The sequence below is a fragment of the Lonchura striata genome, chromosome 1A (genome assembly GCF_050655825.1).
Source record: "Lonchura striata isolate lonStrDom1 chromosome 1A, ASM5065582v1, whole genome shotgun sequence".
NCBI lineage: Eukaryota > Metazoa > Chordata > Aves > Passeriformes > Estrildidae > Lonchura > Lonchura striata.
This window is the reverse complement of record NC_140741.1, coordinates 16,826,336-16,848,378: the sequence shown is the minus strand read 5'-3', so window position 1 is coordinate 16,848,378 and position 22,043 is coordinate 16,826,336. Positions and strand designations below refer to the sequence as shown.

General features: G+C 39.4%; 1 protein-coding gene across 32 annotated transcripts in view; it reads left to right on the top strand.

The window, feature by feature from the left end:
* MICAL3 (microtubule associated monooxygenase, calponin and LIM domain containing 3) overlaps positions 1–22,043 on the top strand; it is a 168,246-nt gene that overhangs the window by 77,819 nt on the left and 68,384 nt on the right. For 15 of the 32 annotated variants that reach the window (XM_085569976.1, XM_085569975.1, XM_085569996.1 and 12 more), the window contains exons 9-21: positions 524–639; positions 1,902–2,028; positions 2,492–2,585; positions 3,726–3,873; positions 5,107–5,303; positions 6,205–6,320; positions 6,782–6,844; positions 7,568–7,741; positions 8,733–8,825; positions 13,296–13,391; positions 15,451–15,507; positions 17,342–17,446; positions 19,896–20,003. In XM_085569976.1, the coding sequence (XP_085426102.1) occupies positions 524–639; positions 1,902–2,028; positions 2,492–2,585; positions 3,726–3,873; positions 5,107–5,303; positions 6,205–6,320; positions 6,782–6,844; positions 7,568–7,741; positions 8,733–8,825; positions 13,296–13,391; positions 15,451–15,507; positions 17,342–17,446; positions 19,896–20,003 (1,494 nt within the window). The remainder of the gene's footprint in view (positions 1–523; positions 640–1,901; positions 2,029–2,491; positions 2,586–3,725; positions 3,874–5,106; positions 5,304–6,204; positions 6,321–6,781; positions 6,845–7,567; positions 7,742–8,732; positions 8,826–13,295; positions 13,392–15,450; positions 15,508–17,341; positions 17,447–19,895; positions 20,004–22,043) is intronic. The other 17 variants (XM_085570004.1, XM_085570001.1, XM_085569997.1 and 14 more) reach the window with 11 other exon arrangements.

Genomic DNA, 22,043 nt, shown 5'->3' with positions numbered 1-22,043 from the left:
CTGGCAGAGAGGCACTCTAAGGAAAGAAAGCTGCTGGTTGTTATAGAATAAAGTGGGAGGTTTGAAGGAAGGGTGGGAGTGCTGGGGAAATAGAATTTTTAGCATGGTAATGATTGCGCTTAAGAAAATGTGTGCAGAGCTTTTTCTGAAGTTCTGTCTATTCCATCTGCTTCTTGTTGACTCTCTACAGAACCTACTGTAGGCCTGCTAGTAGTTAGCATTTTGTAGTTGGTTAAAAATGTACTGTCTTGAAGAGAAGCTGTTAAGGCACCCCAGGCTATGAATTACTGTTGGAAATAGAGGGATATTGGCTTTGGGATAGCTCATGAGCTGTTCACTGTACATCTGGTTTCCTCTAGCCCAGTGGGAGTGGCGCTTGAAGCTAATTACTGAGTTATAATTTCCCAGCAGATTACTGCCTGAATATGTACTTGATACTTCTTTAAGATTTTCCCTAAGTGATGCTTTTCCTTTCTCTGCCTTTTTTTTTTTTTTTTTTTTTTTTGGTAACCTATACTATCAGCCTTTTTGGCCAATGGGAACTGGAATAGCCAGGGGATTTTTGGCTGCAATGGACTCTGCTTGGATGGTACGAAGTTGGTCGCTCGGAGCTAGTCCTTTGGAAGTCCTTGCAGAGAGGTAATGGAGAAAGTGAATACATTTACAGTTCTAATCCAATCGTCCAACATCTCATCATTCATTACAGTTTCTTTTAGTACAAATATGTAGATAGAATGGGAGATACAGACTCTCACTGTTTTTGGAAAATGCATGAGGGTATCATTCAGTTAAAGCAAAAAAATTTCAAAGGAGTCGATAAACTGAAGTATATAGAAGAGTAAGAAAAGTTGCTATTCCTGGTCCTAGTTTTAAAAGATTAGATGAGGAATCTTTTTTTTTGGGTGCTTACTGACATTGCATGGACAAAGTGAGCCTGTCACAGCCCTTCAGTGGCAAACCAGATGAAGATGTAGGAGGTGCCTCTAAAGTTCTTGCTGTCTCCTATTATCTTGTGAATGCTTTTTATTATTTCCTTGTAAGGAAGCTGTGACCTGCTGTTTGTCATGGTCACTTTGTTTCCTGTAAGCCAAACAGCATCTTGTCTCTCTTGAAGTATGTGTTAATCAGCTTTTCCTGAATGTGGTTCTGGTGACTCAAGGGGCTCTCTTGGAGATCAGAACCCGAGTAATTAGGAGATGGAGTAAGTAAAAACAGCAGTTTGTAGGTCCTATTTTCAACTTCAGCAACTGCTGAATCTTCTGACCATCAGGAACCATTGTATAATTTCTAAAATTGCACAATGGCATAATTCATACTTGAGATTCCATTTGTTTGAATTTAAAAAATACAGTGAGGAAAATAATGTTGCTGTTGAAGCCAGACTTCATCACCTTTCCATTAGCCACTTCAGACAGCAGTAAGATCTTCCCTGGGATTTCTCTTCCACATACTGAACAAACTCGGTTCTCTTGGCCTCTCCTCGCAGGGCAAATGCTCCAGTCCCCTTGGTGGCCCCTCTTCCCAAGTCCTTCCTCAGTGTCTTTATTGTACCAGGCAACCCCTTCTGTTTCGCTTAGTGTGTTGTTCTCTTCCCTCCTTTGAAATTCTGAAGTTGTATTAAAGTGCAGATTTTAATATGGTTATGCTGACTCTTATCAATGTAGTGTCTGAAGTGGTTAGATTTCTGATTTGAATGTTTATCTCTCCAGAGTTTACTTAGCCATTGTAGTAGTGATACATCTCTCATTAAAAAAAAAAAAAAAAACCACCACAAACAAAAACAGAACAAAACATTAAACCAGCCAAAAGAAAGCAAAAACCCCAAACCACCACAAAGCCTAAACAAAACAGATGAATCAAAACAAAACCCCAAACTATTTTTTTTGTGTTATTTTCCCAAGGGAAAGCATTTATAGGCTGCTGCCTCAGACCACCCCAGAGAACGTGAGTAAAAACTTCAGCCATTACAGCATTGATCCTGCCACCCGATACCCCAATATCAACATCAACTTCTTGCGGCCACAGCAGGTAAGTCACAAATGGTGCTGCTGAGTGCTTGCAATCCTCAGTGTCTTTTCTCAGGTGAAGCTATGCCAGTGTTTTGAGAACAGAGAGTGATGTGTGTGTAACATGGAAGCAGTGAAAGGCAGTTGCATCAGTCAAGAGTAAACTTTTGTAGTTGAACAAATTCCTTTTTAGGAATGTTTGATTTTGATAATTTTAACTGATATAATGATATAGGAAACCTTTAATTTTGTGTCTTCAATGTGTGCATGTGCATTTTCTTTGTAATAATCCAGTCTAGCAGTCTGTCATTGTAATTTGGTATCCATTGAGCAGCAGCAGTCAGCTGGACTTTTGCTACCTACAAATACTTATCTTCCCTTTTGTACCTTGAGATGTCTCCTTATTGTCTTCTGGTTATTTCTGTGTGTATCTGGGGTGCACGGCATCTGTTGATCATCTTAAGTGTTTGTGTGTGTCATTTTAGGTACGCCACTTGTATAATACAGGAGACTTGAAAGACATTCACCTGGAGATAGAGAACTTTGTGAACTCCAGGACACCAAAGCTGACTCGAAATGGTAGGCCTGGCTGCTGTCCTATTCCTTTTGGTATTCTGGAGCTGGATTAGTGCAGAACTAGAGGGCAGCAGGGCTGTAGGATATTATTTAACCACTCTCTTAATTTAGAAAATGTACCCAGTAATTGTTTTGTCAACAGTCTGAGCTTACAATTTTCCAAGTTTCCATTAGCATGGGAATTTATTTTTGTTTGCTTAATTTCCTTTATTTTATAATGCTGTTAATTTTCAAAGCATATTTGTTTGTATAGGCACTTCTTTTCACCTCCTTTATCTCTAGCAGTGCCCTTATTTAAAAGTGCAGAGACCTGGACTGAGTTCACTCTAACAGTAGACTCAGAACGCTTACAAATGTATCGGAAGGTATTGCTTGTGCAGTCTTGCATGTTCCTGCTTTCCTTTTCTTCCTCTCATCTCTCAACTAAATGAAACCTCACTTTGCTTGCATTATTCTGAGAGCTAGATGCCTTGTGATAAGCATTTCAGTAGCTGTCTCCTTGTCTCTACCCTGAGGGGTATGTCAGACTTTTCCTTTTGCAGCCTTGTCTTGGATGCCCACATAGTGTTTTGGGACTCCCAGAGTGACTCTTTGCTGCTAAGCCTCCCTTTCACTGCTGAATAGCTGCCTAGTCTCTGCTCTTTGCCCTGCTGCCATGTCCCTTTAGGCTGTAATCTCATCAGATCTTCTGGTAAAACAAGGTCAGAATAGGTCAGTGCTTTTAAAGGAAAGTTTTCAAGGGAGAAGAAGTTGTTACAGCAGTGCATTTGTAGTTCTTCCACTAGAAATAGTATATCTGGGTTTTAGAGAGCGCTGCTACTGTATGTCCTTTTGATCATATTTAACAAGCATTTGCAACTGTTTTATATTTCCTGGGGCTTTTTTACAATAGCTAGGGTGAAAAGTCTGGCAAGTTACAACTTAGATAATTACTTTTCAGCAAATTAAAAATACTTTCTTGGATTTAAAATAGATATTGATAGTATTTTTAAAAGAGAATAAGAATCCTGTCCTCCATTACCCATTGTAGAAGGAGTTTGTTTTTTATATTAAGGTTTTGCATGTTGATTCATGGGGTTTATGTTGTACTTAGAATTTGAGCTGTTGTGCATTTCTATTTTGAAATGTGCTATTTTTTTACAGAGTCTGTAGCTCGCTCTAGTAAATTGCTCAGTTGGTGTCAGAGGCAGACTGATGGATATGCTGGTGTTAATGTGACAGATCTCACAATGTCATGGAAAAGTGGCTTAGCTTTGTGTGCCATTATCCACAGATACCGTCCAGACTTAATGTGAGTAACTGGCTGCTTCAAATAACTGGGAAGAGCAGGAAATTAGTATTTGGAACTAATAATATGGAGTTGGAGGCAGTGCATTTGTGATTTATGAAGAAATAGATTGAAATTAATTCAATTAAACTTGATAGAAACCAACATCCAGTGATTCACTAGCAGAGTGGAAGGTCATGATAGCTTGACAAATTTGAAAATAAATGTGTTGTCATTTTCCCTTCTGGATGATTTGGCAGAATTAAGCTTCAAAATGGTACTGACTGGAAAGCATTATTGACTGACAGATTTTATGTGTGCAGTGAGTAAGAAACAGTTCATAGCTTCAGTTAAATCTCTTGTGAACAAGTCTCTGCACAGTCCTTTATAAATTTCCTGTTTAACAAAGCAACTCTTTAAAGATTTTCGGGCTGCTCTTTCTAGAAGTAGTGACCCACAGCCTAAATAAAGAGGTTGTTACTGTTTGCACACTGACTTGGTGGTTGGGTGAATAGTAGAGGTGTCCTCTAAAGAGATGTATTGGGTAAAATAGTGCCCAGATTCTAGAATGGGAAACACTGTCTGGAAAAAGTGATGATAGCAAATACTCTGGTACTTTAATCTGAAATGTCTCCAACTTCCCAAAGGGACATCAGAAAAAGTAAATTCTAGAGCTGTACTTGAAGACATAATCCACTCTAAAACATACTGAAAAATTGTGGAGTTATTCCAATCCATATGCACTGAATTACTTCTGCATTGGTGTACTTGAGTTAACCTGTTTAATAGCTTTATAGCTTGTGGAGAGGTCAAACAGCTTTTGAAGTGGTTCATGTAACTCTCTACAAGCTATAGCTTTTTATATAGTTATACAAGTTTTGGAAAAAGCCAGCAGGACAAAAACATGGATCAATCAGGAGAAAAGAGGACAAAAAGTCAAGATTTAATTTAGTTCCAAGAACATGGAAGATTTTATGTAAGGGAAAATGTAGTCTTCCAGTAAAGGAGGAAGTGGAGATGTATTTCAGAGGATAATGCTTTTTAAGAAGAAAAGTCTAGGTGTTTAGGAGGAGCAAACAAATTTTAAAATAATATATTTGAGCCAAAGTTTGCTGTAGTTAAGTAGCATCAACTTTGTCAGGTTGGTGGCAAATAAAATTAACATTTCAAGGGGAAAAAAAAAGATGGATATCCAAGTTCTTTCAGAAGACTGGTTTCTACTTGATTCAGTGCAAGGCCTCTTCTTGCCCTCTGCAGAGACTTTGATTCCTTGGATGAGCATGATGTGGAGAAGAATAACCAACTGGCCTTTGACATTGCTGAGAAAGAGTTTGGGATATCTCCCATCATGACTGGAAAGGAAATGGCATCTGTTGGAGAGCCAGATAAGCTGTCGATGGTGATGTACCTCACGCAGTTCTATGAGATGTTCAAAGACACCATCCCCTCTAGTGGTAAGCATTTTGGGGCACTTCTGTGGGATTTAAAGACTTCTCCAAGGGTGAATGTGTGTGTGTCAGTTACTGTCATGCTGCTTCTGCATGAGCACATTGAATAATTACTCACTATAGCTTTACAATACACAATGCTGACTTGTTACTGGTGCTGATAAAGACCATGTTAGCAGCAGCAGGAGCAAAATAAGGAGTTAATATATAATAATGTCCTCAAAAGTTCTAAACTCACTTCACTACTGCTGGATAAGTTTTCTGCTTTCTTACTATTGTTTGTCTTAGGAAATGTTAGGTGCCTTGCTAGTAGCTGTTGAACAGGTAGTTTCAAAACACAAGCTGAGTTTTATACCCGTTTGTCATCTGTGAATGGTGAGACTAACTTCAAGCCACTGAGGAACAAAGCATCTTTGATCAGAACTGAAAGATATAATTACCTAACCCAAATCAATATGGCCAGCCTTTAAATATTGATAATGTTGTTACAGTTCTGTATTGCTGATGATCTTAATTCACATGTATCTCTGGTGAGGGGAAAAAATTGGATTTAATAGCCTTTTAAATATATAGTATGTATCATGTATTAGTTCTAAAACTTTGGACTGGTTTTAAGGATACTGATGTCCATGTTCTTTAAATCAGCTCTTTAAATGTAAAAGTAAATAGAGTAAACACAGCTTCTTTTATGGGTGGTTATAAATCCTGAAAGAACTGCTTTGGGCAAAATGAAAAAGCAGAATAGCTGAGAAAGGCATTAATTCTAGATGTTAGTCATTTTGTACAGAGAATTTAAGAAAAAGACACTACACTAAAAAGAATCACTGAGTCCCTCAGCTGAGTATTTAATACCAGCACCACAGAAAAAAACTTCATGGCATTCCCTTCTTCTGCCTGTTGTCACTAGCAGATAGCCTGGAGCTGAATGCAGAAGAAAAGGCTGCCCTGATTGCCAGTACCAAGTCTCCCATCTCCTTCCTCAGCAAACTGGGACAAAGCATCTCTCGGAAGCGCACTCCCAAGGTAACCAGGCACAGCCCTGGGAACACTTGGGTCTGGCAGGCTGCTGTCCAAGCATGGAACTAAAAATGCAGATGTTGGTGTTTGTTAGCATGGTCAGTTTGCAAGAGACCATGTCTTCACCAGCTCTTGGTATGGGACAACAGATGACATTTATGACTGCAAAAATACATCTGTAGTATGTACTCTCAGTGGTGTATTTCAGTCTTAAAAGCTTAACCTTATGGTAGTATTTGGGCATATATTTTCTCTTGGAACATAGCTACTTGCACAGTTTTTGATGATTTGAAAGCATTGAAGAATTGTCCAATTGAAGGTAACAATCCCCTAAGGATTATATAGGAAAAATCTCTTTCATAAACAAATGGAGAATAAGCATGGAAGAGCACTGATGACATTTATCTCAGCCCAGAGAGGTATGAGAGTTATTTTTGTTTTCTCTCCCCTGCTCCTTCTGTTTTCAGGACAAAAAAGAAAAGGAACTGGATGGTGCAGGAAAGAGGAGAAAAACCAGCCAATCTGAGGATGTAAGTATTACAGTGAGCTGTGTCAGGGAGCAAAATAAATGGTAGGTACCTTTTTCCCCACTTCAGTTTTTCATTTTTTTAATATCCAGGCAAGGATTATATAGGATATTTTAGATAAAATTTAATTATTCTTCAGGGGTTACACTTTCATGGTATCTTTAGTGCAAATATTTTACTAATGATTATGAAAGATTACTACATAACAAATGAAATGTTGGAGTTCCCTGATGTTCTCTTTTCATTGCAAATTACTATGTTTTGATGAAGACATCAGCACTCAAAACTTCTCAGAAAAGTTGTGCGGTATTTTTAGAAGCTTGATGCATATTTAAACTTTAACCTTGATTTGTGCAAAAGTATATATTTTCCAGTATGCCCATAAGGCAGTCTTTCAAATTCAATGTTTGTAGCCAAATGGGTACAGCTGAATTAAAATGCAGTGCTTTGGGTTTGTTGTTTGAAGATGAGCCTTTGGTTTATGTAAAGGGCTTCACAGGAGTGTTTCAGCTGAGGTCTTTTTGGTAAGTATCAAATAAGATTGAAAAGATCAGTAAAGTTTAACAGAACATTTAATGACTTGCCAAAGGAAATTAAAATCTGTGCTTTCAAGTGAGGCTAAGAGATTTGTTATCTATAGCTTAAGAGACTTTTCACACCACAGGGATAGAAAGGAAAAGGTGATCTGGTTGTATCTTGTTAAATTTTGATGTCACTGATTGTCAGGAGGACCTCCCACGAAGCTACAGAGAAGAAAGGCCCACATTAGTGAGTGCCCTGACAGAGAGGAGAATTGATGCTGCCATTGGGAATCAGAACAAAGTCAAGTCCATGGCAACCCAGCTGCTGGCCAAGTTTGAAGAGAATGCACCAGTGCCGTCCTCTAACTTACGAAGACAGGTAGGAGATGGATAATAAACCCCTTTGTTTTGGAATTGTAGAGGAAAGCCATGAATGATAGCATGCATTCCTCAAGACTGGATGCTAGTGTTGCTTTTCTGCTTCAAAGGTTCTCCTAACAAAAAGTGCAGTTTACCCAAAGCGTAGAATTTACAAGTACAGGGTGGAGAAGTTTATTTTATAACTACTATTGCTCTTTAAAAGCTTTCCAGGAATGTTCTGCTTATGCTGTTTCAGTACAACCATTTGATTTCTGATTTGAAAATTTTCCTATCAGGTTACATCTGTCTGTTCTTCTGAATTGTGATTAAGCTTTGTTCGTGTGTGTATGTGCAGCAGATGAATGCCTGGGAGTTTCTTGGCAATCAGGGTATTTGTGTCATTCCAAGTGAGGCTCATTTGTTCTCTGGGATGGTATCTGAACTGCTGCAACTGCAGGAGTTGTCTTTGAAGTTAGATTGAGTCATTTCAAGCTGCTGCTGGCAGTGCAGTGTCAGCAGGATGAGGCTCGGTGTGGTTCAAGTGCCAGAGTCCTTGCTCTGCTGCATAAGTCCATCTCCACAGCTTGTGCCAAGCTCTGTGCCATGGCCACATTGTGAGTGGGACCTGACCTGGCTGCTAGAAAGCCAGGTCAAGTTTGTCTCTGCCACACTACATAACAGCATTATTAGTGTAACATAATCAGAATGGCCATGTCTACCCACACGATAAAATGTTTCTTCAGCTGCTGCACATTGGCTGGCATACTCAGCCAATGATTTGAAGAAACAATGAAATGAAAGGTCCAAAAATATGTGAAGTTTCCCATTTTTGGATGTTTTTTTCCTTTTTATATTTTACTTGCTAAATGAATTCCCCCCTACCCTATTTTTTTTTTTTCTTAAATGTTTGTCTGTCTTATTCTGTATTCCATTCCTACGGCTTTCTTTGAGTTTCCTTCACTATTTTATCTTTCCTCCGTGGTCCCACCTTCCCTACAACCTGCATGCAGCAACCTGTCCTGCCTTACCAAGAGCGTGTCCACAACCAGCCATCCAGCAGACGAGAGCAAGGCCGGCTTGCTCCCATACCCCAGTGGAAACAGGTAAAGAAACTCATTCTGACTACAGTGCATTTCCTCACCCAACACCAGCTATCACTGTTGTGTTTTTAAGCCAGTCCTTTTCCAGCACCTTGTCCGAGTCTGTTATTTTAAATATCTTCCAGCGAATAAAGTCAACAATCTCCCTTTGGTGATGATGAATGGTTTAATGTTTCAAAAATATTTAATAAAATTTTCCCTGCCTCCTTATGCTAGCTTCAACTTACCAAGACTTTCATGGATGTTGCAGCAGAAATTTTTGCCGTAGAATTTCTAGATCCTTCTGTTAGAAATAAGCAATGTAAGCAATTATGGAAACTCATGAGGTAAAGATATCCTATCATCTATGATATTAAAGCTCTTCCTTGACATAAATAGTAAAATTGGTTATCTGTTTTGCTATTCTTGTGTGAAATCTTAGGTGTTCTGTAGTTGCAGGAGACTTTCCTGTGGCTTCCCTTTCTTTAATGGAGCTTTCCTTGCCAGCTTCTCACACTTGTTGCTTTGCAGACTCCTGTGTTACTGTGAATTCAGTACATTTTAGGTTTTCTTCCACAAAATAGGGACCAACAGCAGAAAAATCAGCAGGTATCAAATTTTATTTTCTCTCCAATGTTTTGGGCCATTGTCATTGCTGCTGTTTTTCTTTCAGCCATGCACTTTCCAAAACTAAGGCTTCTGATAGGTGATCTTTTCAGGCATTTAAGGATACTTACCTCACTGGTTTCATCTGCTTCCACTGTTTCCCTGTGCAAATGGCCTCCTCATGTTTCTGAGAGTGCTCAGAGGTATTTTGCTGACAGCCATAATTTGGAGAGACATCTACTTTTCTCTGGCTGTAGTTTAATCAGAGCATACTTCAGAGTCAAGAGGAAGAAGATGATACTGCTTGGAAATTCACTGTTCTTGATAAATATGGATTCATGGTGATCTTCATGTCTGAGGCATTCAGCACAATTAATGCTGCATGTAATGACTGGCGCCCTGATCAAGAAGATTTCTCTTCAAGAAAGAAGACCTAAGCCTAGGGGAGTTATTGTCAACATACTTTGATTTCCTGACTCAGTGTTTGTTCTTCCTTTTGTCTCATCAAAATCTTCTTTATAGGCTTATGAGCATTTTGAGATGGATTCACATCACTCATGATTAAGGCAAAATTTATTTCTCAAGAATACTTATTAAAAAAAACCTGAAGCAAAAACGCTGTACAATATTAAGTGAATTGATGAGCACTGCTTATATTACCTCCTGGAAAAAGGAAAACTGGATTGCATTGGCTGTCTCTCTCTGTTTTAGCACTTGGAAAATGCCACATTCCTGCACCCTTGAGATTTCTATTTGAACCTGTTACTGAAAATTTATGAAGGCTTTATAGATAAGCCTTTATAATGAAATACAAAAGTTCTTATTGTCATTCTTTTGTCATTTACAGAAAAAAAAGGACAAAGTTTTATTTTCTGTTTTTATAGAGGATTTTTCTCACCAGAGATCAGTTTTTTGTTCTTGTTTATACCTGAACTACACAATTTAAAAGAAATTTTTAAAAAGGAAGAAAAAATCCTTCTGCTCTTCCTTGATCTCTGTATAGGAAGCAGTGTAGGGCATGTCTTTGAAAAATCTTTCTGCAACAGTTTTACTTTCAGAGGATTTGAATTATTTTTCCAATATTGGCAGTGATTGCCTTATATGGATGATTTCCTTTTCAATTTTGCACATAGAGATGATCTTTATTGAGTGGCTCTACTGCATCAACAGAAGATTGATTCCTGGGTCCAGATGTCTTGCAGGATTTGCAGTGCTTCTGTAATGAAGAAGTGTAAAACTGGGTCTCAAGGATACAAAATCTGCAGGACACAGAACGATCAAAACCCCCTGATAGGTTCCCTGTTCCAAAGGTTCCTTGCTGTGTGCCTGAGGAAGGGAAGAATATGGGTTACCTTTATTCAAAAGCCATGGAGGTGCACTGAGCCATTTATTCTTGACTGAACAGAGAACAGCTGAGACCACTGAGCCAAGCAGCCAACTTTGCCAAGCCTGGACAGAAAACCCCTACTGCAGGAAGTTGTTGCTGGAGCAGTACTTTGGCTGGCTGCTGAGATTTCTGGTTCTGGTTGCTTTGGCAGGCAGAACCTTATAGCTGTGAGGCTGCACCTTTTGATGGTGCTGGACTGGCCTTCTGTGGTGACATTGGTCACTCTGGGTTTATAGCTCATCCCTGGGTGACAGACTGGCAGCAGAGAAGTGCTGCTGAATACCAGGACCTGTCACTGAATCACAGAATGACCAGGTTGGAAGAGACCTTCAAGTTCAAGTCCAGCCCATGCCTTAACATCTCAGCTAGACCATGGCACCGAGTGCCACATCCAGTCTTTCTTTAAACACAATGGTGACTCCACCACCTCCCCAGGCAGGCCATTCCAGAACTTTATCACTGCACAATGCTGTAAAGGATTACTATTCCTTCTGACAAGCTCTTTCGGGATGATATATGTTGGCTAGAAAGAGCTGCTCATGAAGCTTTTGGAAAGATATCTTTTGGCAAAAGGATTGAAGTTCATGAGCAGAAACTTCTGCTGACTGAATATGTCACATAGCAATGACCTTCTAGTGGAGAGTGCTTTGAAGAGGAGAAAAGCAGCTCTGAAGTAAAAAAAAGGTGGTGGGGGTGTTACTGAGTTGAAACCACAGGTTGCCTTGTTCTTAGAAGCTGGCAAAATGAGGCTGAGATCCTCTCTTTGGGAGAAAGGCAGTTATATGACTGACAGGTTTGGTTCTTCCTGCCTTTTGGAAACTGCATGGAAGAGGAAAGTATATTGCAAAAGCATAAGAGTGGTTGCAAGGAAGAGAATGCAAAGGAAGTGGTCTGGGTTGGACCCACAGTTCTGGTGAGAAATTGGCATCTGCCTTGAGGTATTGCCTGCTGGTGTCTGTCAGATGGAGAGCCTTAGCTGTAGTTGCTTACCAGTTTAAATCTTGATTCTTGCTTTACCCTTGAATTAACATATTAGGCGAGCAATTTCCTTAAGCTTGTAAGGCATGATACCTCTGTGTGTTGTAGAGGTGGCTTGTTAAAAGAGAATTCCTAGAAAGAGTGAAATCCTGGCAGAATCTGTTCTGAAGCAGTTTTTACTGTCATCACAAGACCTTTAATGCTGTCTATCTTGGAAAGGCATTACCTTCCTAAGAGCAAAGGGGTTAAAAACCTCACCAATCTGCTCCTCACAGCATTCTGTGTGGCCTGCATCCCTTCTGAATTGGATTATAAAGTTGAGTTTATTGAGTTATGCTTTGAGGATGTTGACCTGTGTTGTCAAAATTGGTTTTGTGTTCTTATGAGCACCACAACAGCATCTAATGATGCATGAAGATATTGTGAATGTGCACAGTGGAAATGTAATTTTTTTAATACGATGGAAATATCACCTAAAAAGGCTGGATTGTGTTTCATGGTGGGGTGGTTAATCTCCTCAGATGAATGCCTGCTTGTGTAAGAACATCTTCCATCATGTGCTCTATGCCTTCTGAGCATAGAGCAGCATTTTGGCTGCTTTTGGGAAAGAGCATCTCATCCAGGATCAGGAAGCCATTGAAAGCCATATGGTCTATCCAGAAGATGATCTGACTGGGCATGGAGACAAGCCTTTTAAATTGAATTTTGCCCTGGATTTCCAGACCCTCATCTTGTAGCCGTCAGCAGTCTTCTATTGTTCCATAGGTCTCCTGTCAGCAACAGCTTTTGCATGTAATACATAAGTTTAAATCATGTTTGATGTGTACAAAGATACTTGTAATATGGAGATCCCACGTGTTTTGGTGCACATCTTTTCTGCCTCTGGACATCTGCTGCTTATTCTTTTGAGACCATTCCCTAAAGTGTGACAAAGGGCAGTAGTGCACTTTACTATTAAATACAGCTCCATTTTATCTACAAACCAGCTGGATTTCTGTTCTAATAGAATGTACAGTTTAGCTTGCCTGAGATGGTGTAATGTCTATAAGTTAGAGAGGAAGGATCTGAAGCTGGGAGCAGAACACTGAGACTTGAATTGTATTAATAATGAGCTGCAAGCAAGAGTAGTTAGGTCAGCAGGATGGATATTTTTAAGCATTTTAAGGCATAGCAATAAGTAATTTTTCATGAAGTGAAGAGAGCAGTCCAATTGTGCTGTGGAGAGTTCCAAGTTTTGCCTTTAACTGATTATAAGACCTTGACTCAAAAGCTGTTGGTTTAATTGCTCATTGATACAAATCTGTGTTCACTGACTGTCAAATGTGATTGTGTGGCTCTGGGTAAAAATTTGGGTCTCTCAAATTAGCTAAAGCCACAGTGTACCTAAAGCTGAGAGATGTGTGAGCTTAGGATCATGGTCTCAGTTCATGTAATATGGCCTGTCTCACTGGTAATGTTACTTCTTTTCTACCATTTTCTACCATTATTATGATTTGTTTTTCTTTTTCTGTTTTAAAAAAAAGATGAGGCATAAGGAGCGTTCTCGGACCTGCCCCAAAAAAGTGATCATGCTCACTTCTTCCACTCCATCTTCCTCTCCATCATATCCCAGGCAGCAGGTGATTCCCTCTGCATGCTCTGTCCCTTTCTCTTCATTGCTGCTTGTACAAGTGACTAGCTCAGTTACCAAACAGCTTATTTACAAATACATTTCCAGTTTTCTTTCAGGTGCTGATGGAGGTTTCTCAAACTCTTAGGTTAGGAAGATAGGGCAGCATTAACTCACTGGAAGCATGGAGAGTCTCCTCTGGAGACTGAGATTTTGCTGTAGGCAGATATTTTATCACAGTGCCCTTTCACAGTTTTGAGATGCAGCAAAGTAGAAATTAAATGTTTGGAGTAATGCAGGGAAAGAAAATTAAACTTTGTTCCATCTCCACTCTCCATTTAAATAGGTGTGACTGAAAAGTTGCTCATGTACCCATGAAATTTTTTTAGGATTGCTTATCTGAGTTTTGTAGTGGTCTTCACATGTCACTGTGGTCCTTCCGTTTCTCCCACACCAGACTCTTGTCTCAGTCTGTCTTTAACCTGGAGCAGTGAGAGCTGTTGTGAGCTCACTGTATAAATGTGCATTCAGATGTTTGTGCACATGTATTTGTTGTCCTGGTTATATATTACCTGAAATACTTATATTATTTCTGTCCTCTTGTATATTGTCATTGTGCTTCTTTAAGTTGTATCTTTTAAAGTTATTTGTTTCGTTTTCCTACTTTCAAATCCACTTCTTGAGCAATCCTGAACTAGAGGTCCTGAAAAGGCAGTTGCAGTTCCATAGAGCTGTCATGACATTCTGTAAGGATTGCACAAATTAATTTCCCCAGGGGTGAAGCTGAGCTGTCTTTGCTGAGCTCTTGAGCCTATAAACTGTAAAGAAGCATTACCTTTTAGCAGAGTAAGACAAGTTTTTATTCTTTGGCAGAAAGTTTGACTTGCCTTATTGCTGTGATTTCTTGAATTTTAATTACATGTTGCAGTTTATCTGGTCTAATTACTGGCAGCCTCCAGGACACACATTCTTTGCTGCCTCTGTGGTGTGTGCATTTGCAAAATAGATCAGTTCTGCCTACTGATCCCATTTGAAACTGTCCTAACAAAAAACGGGGTTGGTTTTCTGCCACGTTGTGAACAGCAGCCTTTTCAAGAAGGATACAGGAGAGGACATCTAGGTAGAATGGGTGAGGAAAGCCCTTTTCATGAGCAAAGCCTACATTTCAAATGCAGTGTAATGTTATCAGATGATGTGATAGCTAGCTGCCATCCTCCTGTCAAAATCCTCTGAAAATTTTGTCGGATACATTTTATGAAAGAAGAAAGCTTTTCTCCAACCTTACAGATGGAAAAACTAAGGCAGTTAAATGCTGAGTTTTACCTTCTGATCTATAGTTTGAGATTCATTTTCCATGTAGAGAAATTTGTTTTAACTCACTGAGGATCTTGTAGCTCTGTTTTCCTTCTGTCACCTCTCCAAGTGTTTGTCCTGTGTCTTTTTGGTTGCCTAGTTCAGTCATGAAAGCCAGCTACTGGCAAGTGTATTTTGACCATTTTCTATGTTGTGTTTTATAGAAGTCTTCCTTCTTCCAACTCGGGAATTTTTACCTTCTGTCCTACAGAACTCGTGTTAGACTCAGAGTAATCTGCTTTTAGAGGCATTCTTTTTCCTTAGGAATGATTTTTTTTCCCCTGTAATTGTCTTGGCCCAGGCCTCATAGCAAGTCAGAGGGCTCTGTATCCATGTTATACTGATGTCTTTTAAAACCTTTAATTCTACTCTTCTACTGCATTTATTCTGCCACTTCTTTTAAACTTTTCATCTCCTTCCTCTGAACTAACATCACAGTATGAGTTATACAGAGTGTCTTACATCTTTATTGCACTAATTTGATTACATTGTGGTACTATGTTTTTGTTTATAGCCCTAAAATGGATATAGACTTCAAAAAAATAATTCTCTACAGGAGCCAGCTGGTTATTGTGAGGTTTAGAATATCCTTAATAAACTTCTGCTCTGGTTGTAGCTTCTTTTATGCCTGCATCATAAGCAAAATCAGCTAAAGTGTGTTCTGATTAGGAAGTTGGTCTGTGATTGTTTTTAAGCTCATCATTTGTTGCCTGCAGAGATTCAGGGAACCTGGTGCTGGCTGTCCCGGGGAGCAGAGGTCCAGACAGGAAAGGGTAAAAAAGCATGAACAAATGGCATGGATGCTGATGACACAAAGCTGTGGTGGATGTGTGCAGTACAGAGGTCAAATACAGGGGGTGGTGAAGCACACTTATCCTAATGCTGCTGTTAACACGCTGGAACTGCTGAGAGTCAGTCAGGAGCGATCCTTCCTGTGTGACACCCACATAAGTGCATAATAAGCCTTCAGCAGCAGTTTGCTATATGCTTTTATTTTGTCCTAGGTCAAGCACTTGAGCTCTTCCCATTCTTTGTCTCTTACACCTCTTTAGTGAAGTATGCTGTGGCTGTAGCAGAACAAGAAGAGTTATGTTTTGTGCTAATTGATGCGAACATGGTTGCATTGTGTTCACCGCTTGCTTTCTGGATGGTTAAACAACTGGCATTCCATCTTGCCTCCTACAGGCCAAAGTAAAAGGAAAAATGATGAGGCATTATTTAGTATAGAGACTTTGAAGCCTTCTTAACAATGAAATATTCAACAGTCTGTCTGAATGGCTCAGTATTACACAGAAGCATGGGAAAATAAAAGATAGGCACTCAAAAGGACCGGTTGATTTGAATTCATATTGACAAATTAATTGACATTCCAGTACAGGCTTTGAATGAATTAAGTCATAAATGAGACCCAGCAATAAAACTGTTGCAACTTCCAGAATGTGTTCTAACAAAAGCCTCTTGTGGGCTGAATGTTTTCTGACAGGCAGTAGAAAATGAATACACGTGTCTGCAGTGACACAGAAGCCCACAGCTTCATAACAGGCCCCAGTTTTAGTGACAATGATCTAGTAGGAAGGAGTAGGTGGAACAGAAAGCAGCTTGAAAGTAGAGAGTATTATTAAAGCATCTGAATGGGAAAAGTGTTTCCTGTAAACTGGGTGTGAACCCAATTTTCTGTTCTGCATTGGAGGACAATTAGTAATACAGAGCAGCACCCTGGCATTCTTGACAGATCGAGCCTCAGATTCCTTGATGCACATGTTTGTTGTTCCTGTCCATTTACTTTTGTACTCCAAAAACAAATTAGCTGAAGGGTGTGTTATACTGCAGTAATAGTCCTGACTTACATAGCAGGCCACCTGCCAGGTCTTTTTTCATGTCACCAAGTGTTCATGTCACCTAAACACAACAGTTTAGTTGCATTGATATGAAAGACTAGAATAGCAGAGGTGTCAAATATTGTGCCTGGGATGTATTGCCATGATAGTGCAATAAGAACAAGTAGGACAGTGAAGTTGCATAAGTAAAACTAGCAGCTTCTGTGAGTGTTTGATTTTGCTGTTCTTTGTTTTATTTAGACAGGCTCATTAAACATGCTCTCTTTGGCATGTATTTACTTTGCATATACCACCATCTTTAAGAAATTAATTGAACTGAAATACATTAGCCTAAAATGTTTCTGTACACAAAATCTAAGAAACAAATAGGTACAAGTTGAGATCTTTAAAGGAAATCCTTGAGAATGCAGAACTATGGGGAAATAAACTGACAAATAAGGCCCTTTGTGCATTTATAAAACCACATTTTAAACGTATTTTTTGATGGTAATGCCAGAGGGAAAGGCTATGTGCTTGTTTGATTTTGGCTGCAGCAGTCCTAGGAAGAGTTGTGAATAAAAATTAATTTAACCTTTTTTTCTTGCCCCTTAGGGTCAAAATGTAGCACTTCTTTAGAAAAGCTGCATACTGGGGGAAAAAATCCCCAGTTTTCACATGAGAGCTTTTGTTAATGTTGTGCATGTGATGTCGTACCTTTTGGCTGGCATTCTGGTGTCTCTTCCTTTTTGTGCTGGTTTGTTTACATCCTGCCTCCTTCCTCGTCTCGCAGAGATCTCCTCGTTTGTTTTCTCATGACCAAGTGCCCATGAGTATTGAGCAAAGGGCATGTCAGCTGGCTGCCCTCCTGGAGTCCAGACGTGCACTGAGGCATCAGGTGACTACAGCCCTGCCTATCTGGTGTCCTGGAGCAGTGTGGGATTCTGGGTACAGGTGAAATATTGGGGCAGAGAGAAAAAAAAAATCACCAAAATATGATGACCACTGCTCTACTGTCATGTGGTTAAGACAGCCGTCAAGACTATTTTTGTCTCTATTTATAGTGTCTTTATTTGACTTGCCATTTCTTAGCTGTCTCCTTGTTTGGTGAGTGACCGTTTCTGTTCCTCAAAACAGAATATAAACAATGAAGTAAAAAGCAGCCACTAAACTTCAGAATAAATGCTGAAAACCAGCTGGGCTCTGGATCAAGTCATCTCACAGAGGCCATTTAGCAGTCAGTCACTTGCAAATTTTACTTGCTTCTGGAAGCAAGAATATTCACATTTTCCAAGCTTAATTCCTGGCTCTGTAGTACTACCCTTGTGTCCATCCTTCCTGTGCAGTTGTTTCCAATGGTAGAGCTGGCAGTTTGTGCAGATTGTCTTTGATTCCAGTGTGCACTTTTGTTTTGTTTTGTTTTTGTGCCTGATTTTCTCCCCAGTCTGTTGTCTTTGGGCTATGGGAGCATGCCAGTTTGAATTGTGGTTTCTTTGGTTGCTTTCTGTTTTCAGTTATCTTCAGCAGTGCTTGGCAAACTGCAGAGTGCTTTTTTGGAAAGCACCATCTACAGAAGTTATTTTTTTCATAACTGTTTTGAGTTAACCACCCCAAATCAAGCTGTCTTCTTGAGCTGGAGCTTAAACAGTCCCAGAACTTTTGCTGGTGGACATAACTTTTGCAAGCCCTACTAAACGGAATTTACTGACATCTAGGTTGCTTCACATTGCTGGGTTTTTTGGGATGCCATCTTTTTCTGATGGCTAAAATCACAAAAGGTGTTCTTCAAGAAGGAAAAGCAAACCTTTGGCTATATTTGAAATTTTAGCTATGAAGGCCTGAATAAGAAGACCACTTTAAACGTTAACGGCACATCTTTGTTAATGGGTTCCATTACTTTTTATCTCAAACAAGGTCCACAATGCTCATGTGCATTTCCTTATTCATTTAAAATGATGACACAGAAATGAAGATCTAGACCAAAATACTATGTTCCTGACTTTTGTAGTGCTCTCTGGCAATTTTTAAGCTCTTTCTGAACATGGAGATGCAAAGATAGAAATTATTTTTGAAATTGTCTAATTTCTGTATCGTGCAGGATTGAAAAGGAGGAGAAACTGAGAACACAAAGTAGAGGAAAGCATAAAGTGGGTAGGGCAGAGAGGAAAAAGGAAACAGATGTTGGAACACTGCAAGCAATGATGGATTATGATGTGGGATTTAAGGGAAGAAAACAAGAAAAATACTGAGAGAGAAGGCTTAGCAAAGTAAGGACATTTTCAGAGAAGAAACTTGATTAAATGTTGATGTACAGAAAAGTCTTGTATGAACAAGTATATTTCCATAAATTGGGGAAATTGTGAAAGCCAAGCTCTTTTGCATTTTGCTCAGTAAATTTAATCTTGAGGTTAGCCTATTCCAAGTGGCTAGAAGTAGCTATTTTCATGGGTCATGCAGTTACATGACATTTAGTTTTCCTTTGTATAACGAAGACCATAATTTATTTTTCAAAGAAAGCCAGTTATTTCTAATGTGCATATATTTTTTTCTTTCCAGACTATAATTTTTAGGAATGCACAGTTTCTTCCAGTGCTGTTTGTCTGATATTTCCAACATTTTTTCCTATTAATATGAAGTATTTATTGGGAGATGGGCATAATCATCTGTAGAGATAATGACAGGAACATATTAGAAGACCAAATTTTGGGTTCCTGTGAGGAACCAGTTTCAGAAGGATGCAGATTCTCAGTCTCCGATTTATTATTTGATAATTGATAAGATTATTTTGTATTGATACATTCTTCTTTTGTTCAGTGTTTCTAATCTGTTTACAGTAAATCTTAGGTTGGAAATTTGCTGTTAATGACTGGAAATACATACAAGCGAACTTCTTTCTCTTCTGTCCCCCAGGAGAGCAGACTTTTGGTTTATATAGTTAAAATGTAGAAGAGGTCTCACATGACCTGAAAGATGATCTTAGTGCCTTGGGCCAGTAATAGAGAACAATGGGAGATAGAGAAGGAGCAGAGGAAATTGATTTGGGGTCTTTGCCAGTGGCTTAGTTGGTTGGGTTACAAGAGGTTGGACATCTGTGGAAGTAGGTAACTGCTTCCAAATGGTCCTAAATAATGTAAAACCTAATAAAGAGCAAATTTAGAATAACTACTCTGCCTCGCTAGGGAGAAAGTAAAGATACACTGGGTATTTTTCTCAAAGTTTTCCTGTAAGAGTCCTTAAAAAATTATTCTTGATGGTAGCCAGAAAGGCCTGGGCTGGGTGGTTTTTTTTTTTTTCCCCTCTTAGAAGAGAACATGTATGATTGTGTTGATGTTTATTTTATGTTTTAGCCTGAGACGGAGCCGTCTCGCCGATTCTTTGTTGACCAGTGGGAGCTCTCCCTTAGCCTCCGCTCTTCCAACCGCCCTTCCTCACCCTCCTCCGACTCCCTCCGACAGGTAGCCCTCACCTGAGCACTCCAGGTGCACTCAGCTGCCTTTGCTTGCCAAGGACACCCACGGGACACAGCCAGGCTGGCACTGCTTCACCTGAAGAGCCTCTGTGCTTATCCGTGCACAAAGAAGGCAGAGGCAGCCTGTGCCTGGCACAGCTCGGGTGTTGCCAGCCATAAAGCGGTTTGAAAATAAATGTTTTTAACACGCTATGTCCGTGAGAAGTTTGTGGTGCACCTCGCACTCAAACCAGGGGTTTTGAGCACTGGTAGTCCTTCTGGCTTTGCAGTGAAGCTTTCTGGTTTTGCTTGCTGCTTTTGTTGAAGTTTTGGGCTAAACAACAGAATGTGTTTGTACATAATTGGTTAATGGACAGTGTGGAATAAAAAGTGCTTTGGCTTTTTGAAAAATCATTGAGAATTTGAACTAGTTACAGTTGTCCTACGTAAACAGCAGGAACTTGATTTGACCTCAGCTGGAGCAGGTTCTTTGCCTTCTTTTGAAAATGTTGCAGAACACTGTATGTCCTGAAGACTATGGAAAGAAAGATAAAATGCTTCACTCAATACTCTTAATTAGGCCAGATGTGATATGTAGGCAAAAAGCAAAACAAATCAGAAACACACAACCCCAAATTAAAAATTCAGCAAATAAATTTCTCACAACAAATAGTCCAAGGTACTGTGAGTTAATATTAACATATTCATTTTTCTAGCATGGAACTTCCTATGTGCTGGTAGAAATTTAATGATTCTGAAGGATCCACAGTTGAAGGTTTCAAATCAAAACTTGATCGAGGGAAACCTGACTTGGCTAAAAGCAAGTTTTTCCCCTGGAAATGCTTAATCTCTCTTCTAAGAAAGCTCAAAAAGCCTCTAAAGCTCTGATCACTCAGAGGAAACAAAGCTCTTGGCCAAATTATTTGATTGCCAGTTAAAAATCAAAGATTAAGAAAATTTTGGAAGTGAGCACCATTTTAAATGTAATGTTTGACAAGATATATGTCATTGAAAAGCAACTCTGCACATATTTATGTGGAACTTGGAAACACATGGAACCTGGGAGACTCAAAGACAAATCATTTGTTATTTCTTGCATGTAGAAGTACTGCAAGTGTTCTATCTCTGGGAATGGTATCAGTAGACAGGTATAAATTCTTTCTGGGTAGAAATAAACCCTCCCCTCATTACTTCAGTGACAGCTTAAGGAATTAGGACTGTAGTGACAGCAGCAGTAATCTCTGGCTGAGCATTCAATTTTCATAATCTTTTTCCCCAAAGAAGTACCCATTGTGATAAATTTCAGTTTCTGTGATGCTTCCTGCTGTTCTCGTGTCTGAACTTGTGAAGATTTTAAACATTCCTGAAAGGGAATGGTTATTAGGTTATTAAAGGTTATTAGTTGAGGGAAATAACTGCTGTGCTTCAAGCAAGTTTTGCTATGAGTGAAAGGGGTTTTAAGATACAACTTTCCTCTTGTTATCCTTGGCATTTTGCACTTGCTAGAAGCTGAGTGGCTCTCTGATCTTGTATTAGCTAAGAATCCTGCTAGAAGCATTCATAATGCTGCTTAGTCTGGAAAAAGGAAGTTGCTTGGCGTGCTCTTTGCTGCTTGGAGTCGAATCCCATGGCGTTTGCAGTGTGATTGAGCTAACATGGATGTAACCACCTCATTTTCTTAACCATGTAATTATTGCCAGTGGTTGTGTTTCCTGTGAAAAACACTTCTCCGCTCCTGCTGTGATTGAATTTGGCTTGCAGACACTCATTGGTACCACCTAAGGTAACAGCCAACTTGCCTAGACTGCTGAAAATACTAGAGGATTTTTAGATATCTAGAGTTATGGACTCAGTCTATGCCTATGATGGAGAAAAGCCAAGTCATAAAGCCGTGTTCAGGGTTGAACAAATACGTGTTCCAGATGTATGCAGGTATGGCTTTAATGCATTGGATGAAGGCTCTTCCATCTTTTTCCATATAAATCTCTGTGTATTTTTAGCACTGGAAGAATTAATACTTTTGACTCACTGTGAGTTCCTTAGTTAA